This window comes from Lucilia cuprina, chromosome 5, assembly GCF_022045245.1.
Source record: "Lucilia cuprina isolate Lc7/37 chromosome 5, ASM2204524v1, whole genome shotgun sequence".
In the NCBI taxonomy this organism is placed as follows: domain Eukaryota; kingdom Metazoa; phylum Arthropoda; class Insecta; order Diptera; family Calliphoridae; genus Lucilia; species Lucilia cuprina.
The window spans coordinates 24,878,248-24,897,442 of NC_060953.1; the positions used below are offsets into that span (position 1 = coordinate 24,878,248).

At 35.2% G+C, this 19,195-nt stretch overlaps 3 protein-coding genes across 11 annotated transcripts in view; 1 reads left to right on the forward strand and 2 right to left on the reverse strand.

Annotated features, from left to right (window-relative positions):
- Positions 1-19,195, forward strand: part of LOC111684889 — a 254,020-nt gene that overhangs the window by 65,801 nt on the left and 169,024 nt on the right. The window lies entirely within an intron of this gene.
- On the reverse strand, positions 216-11,619 carry LOC124419952 (ras-interacting protein RIP3-like). The gene is made up of 2 exons (XM_046951130.1): positions 11,295-11,619; positions 216-1,167 (listed from the first exon to the last, which is right to left on the reverse strand). The coding sequence occupies exon 2, from the start codon at positions 1,164-1,166 to the stop codon at positions 438-440; it is 729 nt and encodes a 242-aa protein (XP_046807086.1). The 5' UTR covers position 1,167; positions 11,295-11,619; the 3' UTR covers positions 216-437.
- On the reverse strand, positions 4,693-7,646 carry LOC111680199 (E3 SUMO-protein ligase ZBED1-like). Its single transcript, XM_046951129.1, has 3 exons — positions 7,139-7,646; positions 6,753-6,950; positions 4,693-6,691 (listed from the first exon to the last, which is right to left on the reverse strand). Exon 3 carries the CDS (start codon positions 6,496-6,498, stop codon positions 4,981-4,983), a length of 1,518 nt encoding a protein of 505 aa, XP_046807085.1. The 5' UTR covers positions 6,499-6,691; positions 6,753-6,950; positions 7,139-7,646; the 3' UTR covers positions 4,693-4,980.

The window sequence follows — 19,195 nt, forward strand, 5'->3', positions numbered from 1 at the left end:
CAATCAAGCAACTCGAAAGTTATACTTGCATTAAAGTAGCCTGCCTATTCACCATATATAAAAAAATTCCAACTCTTATTTTGGAGATTTGTTGTTTTTGTTTTTACTTTGTTAAGAAATTAACAAAGTTGTTCAATAACAGAATTGAACTATGCACACAAATAAAATAGAGAATTTTATTTCTACTTGCGTGTTGGTTGGTGGGAATTGAAACACTTTTTTGTTTGTTTTATTTTTTTTTTTTCAATTAATTGGAGCACCGGGAGTGCGTTTTATTTTTTTTTTTTTGGTTTTGATTTTTAATTTATTTAAAAAAACACCCCTTTGACCGGGAGTCGTTCGGGATGGTTAATTATAAGCCGATCCTCTTCGGCGCCAAGCCCGGCTTCCTCGTAACACTTCCTAAAATATTGCCTTTAGGAAGTGTTTGGAGACCTTCAGTCAATGTCGGTAAGGCCGTCGTCGAAGTCGATAAGATCGTCATGGAGATCGACCAAATCGTCTTCAACGAGGCCTGAACGGACTTCGACATGCCGGCCTCCTTGCACTGGTGCGATTGTCGATCCAGTGAGTTGGCTGAGGGCCGAAACTATTTGGTTGACCAGCCCCTGGGTTGAGGCTGGCGATGCCGCAGGCTGAGGAACGGCTATGGTTTGTGGTTGATGTTGTTGGCGCTGTTGTTGTTGGCGTCGTTGTGGCTGCCGCTGAGATTGTTGCTGTAGTTGCCGTTGGCGTTGTTGCTGCTGTTGTTGTTGTTGTCGTTGGCGTTGTTGCTGCTGTAGTTGTTGTTGTTGCTGTTGAATTACCTGCTGCTGTTGTTGCAGGCGTTGACGGAGGTCATCTAACCGCCGTTGAGCTCTCTGTTGAGGAGGGTTGGGAAGGCTTCTGCGAGCGCGTGGGCGTGACCTTTGGCTTTGCCTTGGTACCTGAGCAGAAGTCCTTGGGTGCAGCAATGTGTGGTGCAAATCGCAGCATATTTGGCACGCACCCATTGAGATACAGCTACCTATCAGATGAGTCCGCGAGAAGCAATTGTAGCAATACTTATGGGTTCTCACCACATAAAGTCGTTGCTCCAATGTCAACTTACGGAACATCTTGCAATATCTCAATGGGTGATATGCAAAACACACAACGCACAACTCTGGGTTTTGGGCTGGATCCATTCTGGAATGAGATTAAAATACAAAGAACAGAGGCAGATTAAGGTCGAAAAAATAGCTTTGGACACATAGACACGACATTGTATGGACAAGAACAAACTAATCTACAGACTTTTCACATAACGGGAGCATGCATAATTTTACTATTGGTCGGGTCACGACGCCACTAGATGTTCTAACATCAGCGACTCTTACGCGCCTATCCCGACCAACGTGTACGGCTTCTATTCTGCCTAACCTCCAGTCGCATGGAGGAAGAAGCTCATCCTTGATGATAACGAAATCACCAGTCTGTAGATCCCGTCGTGGATTCTGCCATTTGTACCTCTTGTGTAGCTCCAGAAGGTATTCATTTTTCCATCGTTGACCAAATTTATGATGGAGTGCTTTCAGTCGTTCCCAGCGATTCAATAACGACAAATTGTCAGGCGGTATTTCTGGCGCGAATACCAAAGGTGCACCGCGCAGAAAATGACTCGGAGTAAGGGCCTGCAGGTCATCTGGGTCTTCTGACATCGGTGATATTGGTCGTGAATTTAGAACACTTTCTATTCGCGCAAGCAGAGTAGAGAACTCTTCAAAATTAAATTTATGTGCGCCTGCAATTTTCCTGAAGTGGATTTTGAAGCTTTTAACGCCAGCTTCCCATAAACCTCCCATATGCGGGGCGCTAGGTGGAATGAACTTCCACTCAAGTCCATTAATTGCATATTTATCGGTTATATCCTTGGAGGATTGTTTAAGAAATAACGAATAGTCCTTTAGCAATGACTTACTAGCGCCTATGAAATTTGTACCATTGTCCGACATAACTGATTTTGGCAATCCTCGCCTAGCTATAAATCGTGCAAAAGCAGCTAGAAATGCTTCTGATGTTAAACTAGAGCAAGCTTCTAAATGAATGGCTCTTGTAGCAAAACATACAAAGATACATGCGTAACCTTTCATATATGGTGAATTTCGCAAATTGCCAGACTTGATCTGAAATGGACCAGCAAGGTCGACACCCGTATGTGAGAACGGTAATGAGAGAGTGGATCTCTCTTTTGGCAGTGTAGCCATTATTACTGCGCTCATCATAAGGGTTATGTCAGCATGGACTAGAGTTTTTTGGACAAACTCCAGAAAAATTTTGCAAAATTGAGAAGAGTTAGGGATAATTATGGGAAATCGCTCATCGTACGTAAGCGGGGCATTAGCTAATCTACCATTAACCCGCATAAGACCTTGAGGGTCGAGAAATGGATTTAGAGTAAGCAGAAAGCTTTTTTTTGAAAGATGCTTAGAATCCGAAAGATTCTTTAAATCTTCAGAATAATGTACAATGTACTAATATATACAATTTTTGCGTTATTAAGCTCTTCGTGAGAGAGCGTTAAACTTTCAAACTTAGCTTTCTGTAATCTTTTATTAGTAGAACGTAAGAACCTATAAATATATGCTATTACGGCGAGGGCTCGCCGATATGAAGAAAATCTTTGGATTATATTGAGTTCATCTGTAACGGAACAGTGAACTTCAACTTTCCTTTGTTCCATAAGAGCTATGGCAGGTGGGTTCGATATAGGCCAATTGTCTTGGAAGTCAAGTAGCCACATTGGTCCATACCACCATAAAGGATTTTTTTAAGATCTTGTGGTTTACACCCTCGTGTTCCAAGATCTGCAGGATGGGTTAAAACGTGGTTCCACTTAGCATTACCAACATTTTCAATGATTTGAGATGTTATGTTGGCAACATATGTTTTCCCAAACTGATGGATGTTTTTGAAACCATGCTAATACTATAGTGGAATCTGACCACAAGAAAAGTTGAGCACTTTTAAATGAATTGTTAGTTAGAGTTTGTTTAATTAGTTTTGAGAGCAGTAATGCCCCACATAACTCTAACCGAGGAAGACTTACACGTTGCAACGGCGCAACTTTGCTTTTCGCTACTAGCAGATTAGAATGTCTGCCAGACACATCTTCGAATATATATTGTTGCGCAATAGGCTTGTTCAGATGCATCACAGAAACCACAGAATCGTAGAGCTCGAATCGTAAAGTTTTAAGAAATCTGCACTTAAAATATCTTCAGTTGGAATATTTTCTAATAATTTGCTATTATTTGCCGTAATTTTTTAAGTGGAAATCCATCTAATTTTAAAGAATTTATTAATAGACTTTGCGCTTCTAGGGCTGAAGCCAAAGTATGTCCACCAGCTAAAATATCATCGACATATGTTTCATGTCTTAATATGTGAGATGACAAAGGAGACTGTCTCTCTACATCTGTTGCTAACTGCAGCAACGTTCGTATAGTTAATACGGTGCACAATTCACTCCGAATGTAACTGTTAACAGCTCGTAATCTTCAATATTGCTTGAATTTTTTGTTCTATACAAAATTCTATGAAACGGACAATCTGCTTCCGTTACTAATATTTGGCGATACATTTTTTCGATATCTAAATTGAAAACGTATCTATATATACGCCAATTTAAAATAAATGACATTAAGTCAGATTGCAACGTTGGACCAATATGCAATACATCATTCAACGAAAATGAGCTTTTGGTTTTGCGAGAACCATTAAAGACTACTCTAACTTTTGTAGAAGTGCTTTCCGGTCTAAATACAGCATGATATGAAAAATACTTTCCATCTTTACAAATTTCGGAAGAATTTGTTTTCCTCATATGACCCAATGTTATATTTTCTTCTAAAACATCATTATAAATCTGTTGAAGATCTATTTGTTTTTGTAATTTTGCCTCTAGATGAATATATTGACTTTTTGCTGCGAATCTGGAAGATTGCAAATACAAGTTTTCTGGAAATTCTTGTTTAAAAGGAAGTTTTACAACATATCTACCATCACTTTTGCGATATGTTGTGAGTGAGATCGAAAAATTCTTAACACACGTTTTTCATTACATTTTTCAACCAAAGTATTATTTGATTTTTTTTTTTTTTTGATCAAGTTACCTTTGAAAAACATGTCAGTTATTATGTGTAATGTCAATTATATTAATTATTTTGTTAATCTGATTAAAATGAGTGACCAGAAAAAAGTGCGTACTGAAATTATTAAATATTTTCAACTAAACCCAACTTGGTCTTACAAAAAGCTGGCTAAGCATACAAAGGTCTGCCGTCAAACTGTTTCCAATGTTATTAAACAGTACCGGGAGAACTTGTCAGTTGATAGAAAACCTGGTTCAGGTAGAAGGAATGGTCCACATGATGTTTCTAAAGCCAAAAAAATAGAACGCATTTTCAAAAGAGCTCCCAACACATCCGGTAGGAAAGCAGATCGGTTAGCTCAGTGCTCGGACTATTTGGTACGAAAAGTTAAAGCTAATGCAGGTTTAAAATCATACAAGGCTCAAAAAGTTCCTGACAGGAACGCTGCTAAAAATTTAGAGGCCAAAAACAGAGCACGGAAATTGAAGTCAAGTTTTATAAAAAAATATTCTTGCTGCATAATGGATGACGAAACGTATGTTCTGGCAGATTTTTCGCAACTTCCAGGTCAAAAGTTTTATGTTGCTGATGCTCGAGGGAATGTTGAAGAAAAGTTTAGGACCCAAAAGCAGACAAAATTTCCCTGAAAGTTCTTGGTATGGCAAGCAATTAGGGATGCAACATCGCTCATAAAAACATCGATGTTTGAAAATATCGATGTTTGTATGATAAACATCGATGTTAAAAAACATCGCTAATGTGAACGATACATCGATGTTTTTTCCGATGTTTTAATTTGGCCATTATTTAATTTTAAAAATCAATATACATTAAATATTTCGGATTTAATGAAAAAATATTATTTATTTCAATTACAATCTAATAATTTTGTAATATAGTTAAGGAAAAGAAGCTTTGATAATCTGGTCCCTAGAAGCCTATTTCTGTCCTGAGTAATGGTTGCTCCTGCTTCCGAAAACAAACGCTTGCTTGGCACAGAGGTTGCAACTATGGGGAGATATAGCATTGCAATCTTTGAAAGTTTAGGAAACAGAGATTTCATATCCTCCCAAATCTCAATAGCGTCACTTTTTATTGGTGTAACTGGAGATGACAGGTACATCTGTACTTCCGTTTCACTGATAGTGTCTGTTACAGCTGTGGAAGATGATTTATTTTTCATATTTTTGTGTGTTAATTGTTTGTGGTATTTCCAGATATCAAATTCTGAATTATCTTCGTCATCATCAGATGTATCATTATTGGATGTTGTAGATGAGCTTGATGTATTGAATTCTCGCACATACTTATTTAAGCAATTTATTACTTTTCCTTTGGCCATGGAATTTTTGAAATGCATAAACTTAAATCTAAGGTCGAGTGTAGTTGAGATAGAAAGAATTGCCGAATGTTCTATATTATCAAACCGTCTCCCAAGTTGTTTTTTTATTTCTTCTTTAAATTGGGAAATCATTTCATTTTTTGGTTTCATATTTTCTATTACTTCCCAGACACAGCTTACTAGCGGAATAACTTTACTCACGGTTACGTAGCTATCTCCAGAAATTTCCTTTGTTAGTTTCTCAAATGGGCTCAGAATTTCTATCATTTCTTTTATGCAGTCTATTTCGCTACTTAAAATCATTGGGGGAGCTTCCGGCCGATTCAACAGTATTGCTCCTATAATTGACACTAATTCTATGAACCGCTGTAGCATATAAAAGCAAGAATTCCATCTGCGAACATCAAGGATCATCTTTTTTATTTGTCCTTCTTTTAATCCCATATTTACTTGTCTTTTCCTCAACTCATCACTTGCATTGACGCTTCTTTTAATGAATTTTATTATATTTCGAACTTTGCTGATTAATTCCGTGCAGTCTGTTGCATTGTCAATGGATTTAGTTACAACTAAGTTGATGGTATGAGCAAAGCAAGGAATAATTTTCTTTTCACCAAATATTTCTCTATTAACTTTCATTACAGTGCTATCATTATCTGTGATTACAGCTGAAATCTTGGGAACAGAAATATGCCACTCGGCGAAAATTTCTTTAAGTTTCTCCTTTATGTACGCTGATGTGTGACTTTCTGTTAATTCAAAAACACCTAACGTACCGCTGAGGAGTTTTAGTTTGTCCAAAAAGTGTATGGTAACACCTACGAATGATTTATTCTGCATTGTTTCTGTCCAAATATCATAGGTGATACAATAACTTTCTGCATTATTTATAAATGATTTAAAAATATTGCTCATAACCTCATATTTTGTATCAATCCTAGATTTTATTGTTTCTCGACTTGGCACTTTATACAATGGGCAAACTTCCTTCATTAGCTGCAAAAAGCCTTTACCCTCTACTGTGGCAAATGGCTTATTGTCCATGATTATAAAATTCACAACAGCTTCAGTTATTTTCTTTGATTAAGCTCCATCCTGCGTGGCTATACTTTTCATATTTCTGATGAAGTCATCAACATTTGGTTGTTTTGGTTTTTTGGAATTGACAGCAGCAATGGTTAACGCAGTACTACCAAGTGAAATTTGTGATGAAGCACTTTTTTCAACGCTGGCTGAGCTGGAAGAAGCAATTATATCAATTGTTTCTACGTCCATATAATTGTCAATGGTACTACTACCTGTTTTAGCCTTCTTGCTTTTTACATCTTCATCTGCCAGTTGCTGCGAATGAACGTTTTCTAAATGACCACAAGGTTACTCGTATTGCCTGAAGTTTTTAGGGTTTTGTTACATATCTTGCAGACAGCTTCTTTATCCCCAGCTTTATTAAAATAAGTCCAAATTTTACTTTTCAATTTATTTGGTGGCATTGTGTTCTATAAATATTTTATATATGGTACAAATGTATACTAGGAAAATTAATTGGAATTAAACTTACAGTAATACATTAACTGCTAAATTTGTCTAGTATACATTTTCCTAGTATACATTTGTACCATATATATATAATATTTTATATATGGTACAAATGTATACTAGGAAAATTAATTGGAATTAAACTTACAGTAATACATTAACTGCTAAATTTGTCTAAGTATGCGGCAGCACCTTATGGCAAAACTTTACAAGAATGTAAAAAATAATCAACAGAAATTATTTATTAAAAAAAACGATGACAGTGATGCCACACAAACACGCTTTAAACATCAGCAGAACATTCCGTGTTCTGTTGTTTTTAAATCTATAAAAAATTTTGAAAAAAATATAAAACAGGGTGAATACACGTAATTCAAATATTTTTTGTAAAATTCTAAAATGTTTAGTTTAAAATATATTCGAATCACACTGTTAAAAAGTGGAAGACTATTATATTTTAGTTTTTTTATCAATTGGAAAAAAAGCACAGGCACATATTAAAAGAACGATGTCGATGTTTTTTGGTTTTGACGCCGATGTATCGTTTATAAAAACATCAATGTTAACATCGATGTTTATGAACAAAACATCGATGTTTTCTAAATATCGATGTATCGTTCGCATCCCTACAAGCAATATGCAGTTGCGGCAAAAGAAGCCAATCATTTGTTACAACGGGCTCTATAAATACCGAAATTTACATCAAGGAATGTTTACAAAAAAGGCTGCTTCCATTCATAAGACTTCATAATGTGTCCACTTATTTTTGGCCTGACTTGGCATCCTGTCACTATGGTAAACAAGCCCTTGAGTGGTACAAGAACAATAATGTGGTATTTGTACCAAGAGAGGCAAATCTTCCAAACTGCCCGGAGCTAAGGCCAGTGGAGAGATATTGGGCTCTTGTTAAAAGAGAATTGAAGAGTACAAAAAAGGTGTCCAAAAGTGTGGTAGATTTTAAACGGAGATGGACTACATGTTCGAGCAAAGTGACAGAAAGCACTATAAAAACGTTAATGGAAGGGTTTCCGAAAAGGGTTCAAAATTTCATCACTAGTGATTAAAACTATAAAAATATTTTTTTTTTGTAAATTGTAATAATAATTTGAATCAAATAAAAAAATAAATCTGTAAGTTTAGTGGTTTCTTTTTTATAAACATATATGTATGTTAAGAATTTTTCGATCTCACTCCTTATAAAGTTCTTCACAGTAGAGATCTGTTTCTGATAGAACTTTCGATTTTGGAATTTCTTCTGTTTCCCAAAATAGTTTAAGCATTGAGGTTATTTTATCATTTTCTTCCTTATTTTGAATATTAGCAGTTAGAGAAACGCTATGTAATTTCATTGGGCCATAAATATACCATCCATAGATGGAATTTTGAGCAAGGAGATTGCCTAAGATATTCTTTTGTATTCCATCTTGAATGATATATGGAATTATATCACTACCGATTAGCATGTCTATTTGTGAAGATACCAAGAAATTAGGATCGGCTAATCTTAGATGTTTTATTCCCGAGAGATCAGCGTTTGAAATCGTAAAGCATGGCATAAATTTGGTTAAATTTGGAACTATTATAACTTGGGTACTGAGTGAGAACTCGTGGTTTTTTCTACACAAAGTTATGGTAGATATTTTACTTGAATTTGCTACCACTGTACCCCCAATCCACAAATTTCAAAATTTGCATTTTGAGTTATTAAACCAAGCCTTTTTGATATTTTTTTAGTTAAAAATGATCGTTTTGATCCCGAATCTATTAGAGCTCTAACTGTAAATACTTCTCCTAAATGTAAAATTTCTACTAAAGCTGTAGGTAATAAAATGTCATCATCATTGACGGAAAAGTTTGTTTGTGTGTTTGTCTTGTGTACTGTAGACATTGAGCTACATGGTGGTTGGCGGTTTATTGTGTCCTCCGGTTGCTGAGAGGGATCAGCATGAAACGTATTGGACGTTTTGTTTTTATTTGCTTTATTCTTCTTATTATTGGAATAATTATCCAAATGAAGTAAGCTGTGGTGCTTGTTCTTACACTGGACACATGTAAAAACGCTTTGACAATTTGTATTTGTGTGAGCTGAAGACAAACAATTACTACAAATTTTGTTCTTTTCTACATAGTCAATTCTATGTTTTACTGAAAAGTTTTGAAATTTAGGACAATTTCGAATGATATGTGTTTTATTACATAATTTGCAAAGCATATCATCATTCTTCGATTGAGCTTCTTTGTTCGGGTTTTCATATCTAGCTTTATTCTGCTGTGAAGAGATATTATAATTTCTACCCTGATTATGATATGGAACATAAGCTGGGTTTTGACTTCTGAATGTAGATATTCTTTCCATTACCTGATGTCTATTTATTAAAAATTCTTCCATTTCTGCCCAGGAAGGTAAACGAGTTGGAGAACTCAACGATTGCTCCCAAAGAGCTAATGTTTCATCAGGTAATTTTGTGGAACACAAATATATTAGGGTTGGATCCCATTGATCGGTTCGTATACCATGAGCCTTTAAAATTGATAAACAATCGCTAATGGTAGTTTGAATCCTGTTAATAGATTCGCAATTTTCAGCCTTTGCTGCTGGTATATTAAATAGAATCTTAAACTGATTATCTACTAAAATGCGCTTGTTCTCATATCGCGCCCTTAACGCGTCCCACGCCAGTAAATAATTTTGATCAGAAAGTGGATATTTAGCTACAATACTACCTGCTTCGCCCTTTGTTTTATTCCTTAGATGATATAACTTTTGAGCCTGTGTCAATCGAGGGTGATTACCATAAATGGCGGTAAACATATCGCGGAATGATGGCCATTCCTCATAACCCCCATAAAATTTCTGAGTATCACAAGGAGGAACCTTTATACAAATCTCCGAATCATTAAATGTGGCATTAATGGGATACATATTCGAAGTATTGAACAAAGTAGAGTTAGTCGGTTGATCGGGCCTTAGACCTGGATTACTAGAAGCTCTGTGCATTTTCAATTGGTCCATCATATTAGCCTTGGTACGTTGATATTCGTCCTTAACCGATCCAAATCTTACTTTTGCCGTGCATTTTTCGCTCTCAGGAATAATATTCTCATTAGTTAAAATTAAATCCTCAAAGGCTTTTCGAACTGATTGCCAGTCCTCTTCAATGGACTGCAATTTCGTCTCGAGAAGTGACTCGGTTAAATTTTCCAATGGAGTTATATCTAACTTGGAACAAGATCCAACTAAATTATCGCGAACTTAGCACATAATGTGGAGCCCATTATTGAAAAAGTTCAAATAAATTGTTTAAAATGGAAAATTAAAAAGCCAAATGAGGAAAAATAATATCGAAAAAGCCAAATCAATGAAAAGAACAACTAACAAGTAGAACAGTAAGTGATCTGCACTAATATTATCTAATTTGACCGTAAGTTGAAAAATATTGAGAAAAAAATTCCGTATACAAGTCCTATAATGTAGCTAATATACCGAATCTAGTTGTGTAGAGTGACCGCTAAATCGCGAAAAAATATTTCTAAAAAGTTAAATAAAAAATCTTTTAATTGAAAAAATATTACAAAATAGTTCCGTTTACAGGTCCTATATTGTACCTAATATGCCGGATCTAACAGCGTAGGGTGACCGCTAATTCGCGAAAATATTTTTCCAAAAAGATTTTACTCGAAATTTAATTAAAAATTTAAGTCGATGTTATAATTAGTATTGAACTAATCAGACCGACTCACAATGTGTAGGGAACACACAAATTACAACAAGCACAATAATGTATATAAGTAATGAATGTTTGTATATATGTTTATTTTGTCTCTTTGTTTTTTACTTTCTTTTGTTATAGCTACGGTATAGCGTATAAAAAAAGAGAATATATTTTTTTATTTTAAGAGATAAAATAAACAAAAAACTACCAACAAATTTACTTTAATATTTTTAATTAATAATATTGTAAATCTTAGTAAGTATGTATGTGCTATATTCAACAATGTTTTGATGGAAACAAAACAATAACAATCACTAGTTCTTGCACTAAATAGAATGAACTTTATATATAAAAAATAATTATGTATGTGAAGAATAGGAATTCTTGCGACTATACATATTATTTTTTATATAAAATTTCAATTAATTTAGAACTTTCACTGTGGTTCAAAAAGGACCATAAACAAATTCCAACTCTTATTTTGGAGATTTGTTGTTTTTGTTTTTACTTTGTTAAGAAATTAACAAAGTTGTTCAATAACAGATTTGAACTATGCACACAAATAAAATAGAGAATTTTATTTCTACTTACGTGTTGGTTGGTGGGAATTGAAACACTTTTTTTGTTTGTTTTATTTTTTTTCAATTAATTGGAGCACCGGGAGTACGTTTTATTTTTTTTTTTTTGTTTTGATTTTTATTTTATTTAAAAAAACACCACTTTGACCGGGAGTCGTTCGGGATGGTTAATTATAAGCCGATCCTCTTCGGCGCCAAGCCCGGCTTCCTCGTAACACTTCCTAAAATATTGCCTTTAGGAAGTGTTTGGAGACCTTCAGTCAAGGTCGGTAAGGCCGTCGTCGAAGTCGATAAGATCGCCATGGAGATCGATCAAATCGTCTTCAACGAGGCCTGACCGGACTTCGACAATATATCAACCCCATAGAAAATCTATGGAAAATAGTAGTAGAATAATAGTAGTTCTAAGATATGGAACCAAAAATTGTCTTTTCTAGTCTAATTAGAAGGACTATTTTTAGGATGCGGTTATAAGAAAATAGCTAAATTTTTCAAATGATTTTTTATCCAATTATTGTTTTAATGCTTCTTCAATGTTATACAGCATTACAAAGTAAAAGATACAGAACTATATTATCAGTTTCTTATAAGTTCTGACTAATTTTGTTAAGATAATACCAAAGTTTCCATTGTTTTCTCAGTAACAGAAAACCAAATACTTTAATCTTGTTTTATTTTTTATACTAAATTAATTATATTTATAAAATGTTATTAATTTGGGTACATAAAATATATACTTATAAAATTCTAAAAAAAAATAAATTTTTTATTAAAGTTCTGGGTTTTGAGTCCGTTTGTGAAAATTTAGAAAAACTTTCTATAGTTTTGTCATACATCGTATAGTTCCTGGGTGTTCTTTTTTATACCCTTCACCTTCGTGAGAATGGTATATATACCATTGTCATTCCGTTTGTAATTTCTATAATATAATTTTCCGACCCTATAAAGTATATATATGCTGGATCCTTATAGATAGCGGAGTCGATTAAGCCATGTCCGTCTGTCTGTTGAAATCAGTTTTTAGAGGTCCCCAGATATCGGCGAGATCCGAATCTTCAATAATTCAGTTAGACATGCTTTCGAGAAAATCGCTATTTAAATTTCGTTTAGCGTTGTTGTTGTTCATTTTGTTTTTCTTTTGGTTTAGTAATAGTGTAGACGGGAAAAATTTAAAATTTATAAAACTAATATGTTTAAAATACACTATGGTGAGTTGAAAATTGGTTTGTGAATTTAAAAAAAAATAAATTTAAAAAAAATGGTATAAATATTAAAATTTCAAAGCATTTGACTACGAAACGGCTATAGACTACGAAACGGCTGAACCGATTTTCTTGAAATTTTCACAGCGAATTCCTGTATGTCTGGAATAGGTAATAGGCTACTTTTAATTTTGAAATTTCAAGTGGGCGATAAGCCACGCCCACATTAAGAAAATATAAAATTCGTATATTTGAGATAATATAACAGTTAGAGTCCTCAAATTTTGTCAGAGCCACTTTAGTGTCAATATGATTATTTAGGATAAAAATTTAACGGACAAAAAAAAATTCGTTTATCGTGGACTCTATTACAGTTAGAATCTTAAAATTTTGCATGAATAACTTTAACATCCATGTAAATATTTTGGGTAATAAATTTGCGGACTACCCATGAGGGGAGCGGCATCTCCCATATAAATTAAAAAAAATGTTTATCTTGAGTTAATATAACAGTTAGAATCCTCAAATTTTGTCGGAGCCACTTTAGTGTCAATAGGGGGCGTGGCACCTCCCATATACATTAAATAAAAAAATTCGTTTATCTTGGAAACTATTACAGTTGGTTTACGTGGTAGCTCACTACACGCGAACTTTCAAGTAGAATCGAAGAGACTCCGTTTGGACCGAACTATTACAGTTAGAATCTTAAAATTTTGCACGAATAACTTTAACATCTATGTAATTAAATACAAAAATTCGTTTATCTTGGAAACTATTACAGTTAGAATCTTTAAATTTTGCACGAATAACATCCATGTAAACATTTTTGGAAATAAATTGACGGAGTACCTATGAGGGGAGCAGCACCACCCATATTAATTAAATACAAAAATTCGTTTTTCTTGAGATAATATAAGAGTTAGAGTCCTCAAATTTTGTAGGAGCCACTTTAATGCCAATATGATTATTTAGGATAAAGGGTGGGCTGACTAGCGTTAGGCGGCGTGGCACCTCCCATATAAATTAAATACAAAAATTATTGACTCCTAGGGTTGTATTAACATTCTTTAAGACAACTAAATCTCCAGGTTTGAACGATTTTGGTGGTTTGTGATGAACTTGGAAATACTTTAAGTTATTCTCCTGAGACTTTTTTATGAATTCTGATGCTTCCTCCCTCATCACCTTTAGATCTCTATTACTATCCTCGTACCTGTTTTGTAAGTATTCTGTCAGTTCGTCTACTATCCTCGTTGTTCGACTCCAAATAGTAAGATAGCTGGTGATTGTTTCGTAGCACTGTGCAGCAAACAGCAAACTGCTCTTGCGACAATTTATCTGTCCAATTACAATGTTCCGTTGGATCAGATAGTTCGACTGTGGGGAAGCTACTGATGTTTCACATGAATAATTTTTCTTTCGGTTACAAATCTATTGAATTTATCGGAGGTAAAACACGTACCGCGATTACTAATTATTCGCCTAGGGCGACTATAATCCCTAAAATACTTTCGTAAGGCACAACATTCTTCGTTTGTCCCTGGCGAGTTTACAGCGTAAAGCCTAGTGAATTTTGTAAATGCATCTACTATTGCTAGTATATGTCTACGCTTGGACCTAATTGCTGGTAATGGACCAAAATGGTCGTTATGCAAGTTGACGAAAGGGATAGCCTTCTTTTCGATGTTGTATATGATTCGTTTATAATTTTTATGTGGGCCCGAATAGTAAATACATTTAAGGCAATTTCTTATGAATTTATTTAAATTGTCCTTTATATTAGGAAACCAATAATATTTGCTTATCCTGTCCATACATTTCCCAATACCAACATGACTATACTTCTCATGTACTAACCTTATTATGTTTTCTTCTAATTCCTCCGGCACGTATAATTGTCTTTGTTTCTGATTACCTATTCTTATGCTATAATTTTCCATTTCTAAAGCCCACCTGGCGATTCTAGGGTTTATTAATTTCTTACTCAATATTAGTGCAAGGGAGTTACAGTCGGTCACAATGGTAAAAGGGATTCCTTCTAAATATATACGAAACCTTCTTAACGCATATATTATGGCCATGGTTTCTAATTCAAAACTTTGGTACCTAGATTCTGCTGGAGATGTGCACTTAGAGTAGTAAGCCATAGTCCTATTTCTGTAGGAGCACGGAACCATAGCCCTAAGTACTAGCATCTGTGTGTAATTCCGTTTCACGTTGCTGATATATATTGCCAACACAGGAGCATTCGTCAATCGATCCTTCAGAGTCAAGCAAGCGTCTCTACATTCGTCAGTCCAGTTAAATAGGAAAAGAGTCCTAATAACCCTTCACAGTCAGTAGACGTAGGATACCCTTTTATGGACTTGATGTGATCTTCATTAGGCCTAATGCCCATCTCGTTCACACGATAACTTAAATAATCTATTTCTCGATATGCGAATTTACACGTATTCATATTAAGTCTCAAACCTAATTCACTTAAAACGTGGCTTGATTTTATCATCTAAGTAAACTACAATCTTACCTGATTCTATAAAATCTCTTAAAACTTTTTTAATAAACCGCTGGAATACAGCACCAGTATTTTTCAGTCCGAAAGGCATATAACAATATTCGTATTGACCCAAAGGGGCGACGAAAGCTGTATATTTTATCGAATCCTCACTAAAACAATAGGCGAGGCATATGCCGATTGTAGAGTTGCCATATTACAGATCGTTACACTTAAAATTTTATTGTTTTTTTGAATATATCTTATTTATTATGGTTTTATTTTAGATAAAATAAAATAAAAAAATAAAATAGGGTCTCAAAATTGTATAATGAATCATGAAAAAATGTTCCCATGTTCAGAAACTCATTTTCCTGGACGTAATTCCTCAGAATCTTCCAATGTGGCAAAGAAAGTGTTCCAGAGTTTCACTGCCCTCTCCACAGTATTATTTTCCCATGTTCAGAAACTCATTTTCCTGGACGTAATTCCTCAGAATCTTCCAATGTGGCAAAGAAAGTGTTCCAGAGTTTCACTGTCCTCTCCACATGCTCAAAATTCGGTAGTGGCAAAGAAAGTGCTCCAGAGTTTCACTGTCCTCTCCATATGCTCTAAATTCGTCTGAATCCGCACGTCCAATTTTGTATAGATGTGCACGTAATTGTTCTACATGGAGCTCCCTTTCCTTTAAAGCTATTACAATCGCTCTTTCGTTACCGACTATTCCCGAGTGGGCTGGTACCCATATGATGTAGACCTTACCTCTGGGAGTGTATTTAGTTAAAGCTTTCATACAATCCAATACGGTCTTAAATTTAGTTCTATCACCAGATATCGCCCTAATTGCCTTCTGGCTGTCGGTAAATATATTAAGCCCTGTGGGCGCCATATTTATTCTAATTCAATTTACACATTCCGGTCAACAGAAAACTGGTCTAGGGATTGGATAAGGGTATCATTGTGCACGTTATTGAAATCGCCTTCGATGTAAATGCATACCGCCTGTGTATACAGTTTGTTATCGAAAGATATGTAGAGGACGACTTCGTTTAAAGCGGTTTCCACTGATCGTCCCTTTACATAAGTATGCTGCTTATATTTAAGGTCTTTGTATGATAGACTGCTTTTAACCATGCTATCGACTATCCGTTCCAAAGTTTTAAGTCGGATGGACATAAGACTTATCGGTCGATAGGACTTAGGTGTCGTTTAGCTAGGTTTCCCTGGTTTGGGTAAAAATATTACAATTGCATCTTGCCATTTAACTGGGGTGTATGCCAATTTTAAGCATGGAGTGAATATCTGTGACAGTTATACGGAACAAGAGGGCAGCTGTCCTCGAACGATTCAATCAGGGCACTTGTGAACGTTTCCACTTTGGCATTTATATCCTCTTTATTTGGACATTGAAAAGTGTCCTGACCTAAACGGTTCTTTAGTAAGGCCCCGAACATTGTCCAATTAGTTTTAGACTTATTTCGAAACTTTATCGGCTTTGGTGGTGGCCTTAGTATTTTGAATCTTATGTAACGATGATCACAAAAGGAGTGCCCGTCCGAAAATCTTTAATCCTGAATTTCATATATAAACTCTTCTGATCATATAGTTATATCTAATACTTCTCTGATTCTATTGACGAAGGTAGCTTAATTACCTAAGTTCAAAGTTATCAAGTCTTTAGTATTAAGGAAATCCATGAGAGCTTTTCCCCTGCGATTGGTGTTTGTACTACCCCAAGCTTTATGGTGCGAGTTGGCATCACAACCTATTACAATTTTCTTATTTTTTCTTTGTGCCTTTTCAACCAGTTTCATCAGATCCGACGTTGGTGGTAGTGTCAGAGAATCGAAAGGCAGGTAAACATATGCAAGGAATATATTGCCACGACCTTGCTTCAGCACCGTTGCATCCGATGTGGATAATCCTGTTGAGAGGAGAAAACATAAGTTCTTGTGACATAAGAGACCCTGTATCAGCGTAGAAAAGTTGGAAATTTAAGTGATTTAATCCAGAAAACTTGTTGCGAATCGTCCAAGGTTCCTGGATTAAAGTTATATGTATTTTACCTGTGTTAATTTTAGCCATCAGAGCGTTGGTAGCTGTCGGCGCCTTCCCTACTTACAACTACACTTTCTTCTGGCGAGTTAATGGTAAATTCCTTGATTTTATGATTTGACTCCACAACGTTATCAGTAGTGGATACTGTGGTCTTAGGTTTTTTAGTGTGGTCTTAGGTCTTTCCAATCGGCACCTTCCCAATTTTGAATATGACAGCTTTAGAGGCGAAGTAAGCCCTACCTTTATTCTTGGCAAGACTAGCCATGGATTTCTGGTCGATACCTATTACAAATAAAGTTCCCTCAGGTTCTTCTTTCCTGTAAAAGACATCCCATTTTCCACGGCCAGCTCAGCATTTAGACTTCCAAGAATTTCCAGTATACGTTTATTAGCCAGTTTACTGCCCATCCTTTTTACTTTAAGAGCACCAGAAGCTCGCTCTTCTTTGCCAGTCCTAGCCTACCGCCGTCCCAGGGTGGAGGGATACTCTCCACCAAGTTCTTTAGGGTGCTAACACATTGGTGAGATGCCAATCTCATCAACATCACGCCCATGCTGAACTCGCAGCTATCGCTATCTATTGGTTGTTTGTCCTTTGAAGCGATTGTATGGTCCATTATCTTACTGTTGACCAGGTCTTCTATTTTACTCTGTTGGTAATGCCTGTCGGATTACCGGCATCGTAAAGTGCATAGCAGAGATCGTTCCTACTTCCTGCAAATTTGGCATAAGATAGCGGCTTTTTCCTTTTCCTCCGTCCAGCTTCCCTTCCTCGTTTTTCGGGGCTTCTTTTGACATACACTTACCTTCGAGTTTGATTTCGCCGACGTGTTCGTCTTCGAAATATCTGGCAGGATTCTTACTTGAGGTTCTTTTGAGTGATGTATGGTTTGGCTTCGACTGTGTATTAGAAGACGGGGAGCTCTGTTTTTCTTCTTAGGTTTATTCTCAGTTGTCAACTCCTCGGGAGACCTGATCCTTTTTGCCTCAGATCTTGTGAGAGAGATCGATGTTTCCTTTGGAGTGTCGTGGGATTGTCTAACTATGATTTCCTAAAGCACCCTTTTCAACTTCCTCTTCTGTGCTCCAGAAAGTATTTTCTTAGTAATAGGTAGTTTAGCTATGCTATCACTCACCTCTTTCACCATATGCTCCACTTAATCCTTTTTGGGATTTGCTATAAAAGTATTATTATTATCATCAGAGGATTCAGAGTCGGAGCCCTCGCCTATGATTAAAGGCTGAGGTAGCTTAGAGCTCTGTCTGAGTACATCCTTCTCTTTCACCCCTATATTTTTGCCAATGGTATGCAGTACACTTAACGCATTGTCCGCCACGGAGGAGGTACCCACCTCCGTTGTAGTATTTTGCTCACGATTGCAGGATGACGACGACACGTTATCAACACTTACCGCCGATACTGGGTTATTTAGGCCCTGCATCGTAACTTTTAACCTTTTATTTTCACTTTGGCGTAAAGTTTCATTGGGCCTTTATTTCATAATGCAATATTGCCCTAAACTAGGGTTAGTTTTTCTTTATGTCTTTAGAGTAATTTTTCTTTTTAACATGTTTTTCATTGAAATGTGTTTTTTTAACACATTTATTAAGAAACTTTTTCATAAGAATTTTAATATAATTTAAAAAATATAGAAATAATAAATATAATATGATCTACAAAACTCAAATATGATATTAAAATTTATTTAACTGTTTAAACATGTAAATAACTTGTCCTTGACCCACACTACGCATCATAAAAACATGCATTTGCATAATTTGTTTTAGAATTTTTTTTATTTATTATTTTATTATTTATTAATTTTATTTTTAGAATATTTAAAATATAACTAGATTTTTTTAGATAATAGATAAAATAATAATAAAATATATGAAAAGTTGTATAAAAATATTTTTTAAAAATCGTTAAATTTAGAGGTAAAATAGTCTGGCAACAGTGCTAGCGCCGTACTATGCAAGGTGGTGTTATTCAATCAGCTGATATTTTTTTCTTAATTCGCCTAGTTTACGCAGCTGTCAAAGTTTGTTATTGTTTACATTTTTATATTTAAAAATGTCCGTTAAATGGAGAAAGACTTCGTTAATATTTTGAATTATTTATGTAAAAAATCTGAAAATACCCAGCATCTCTTAAACAAA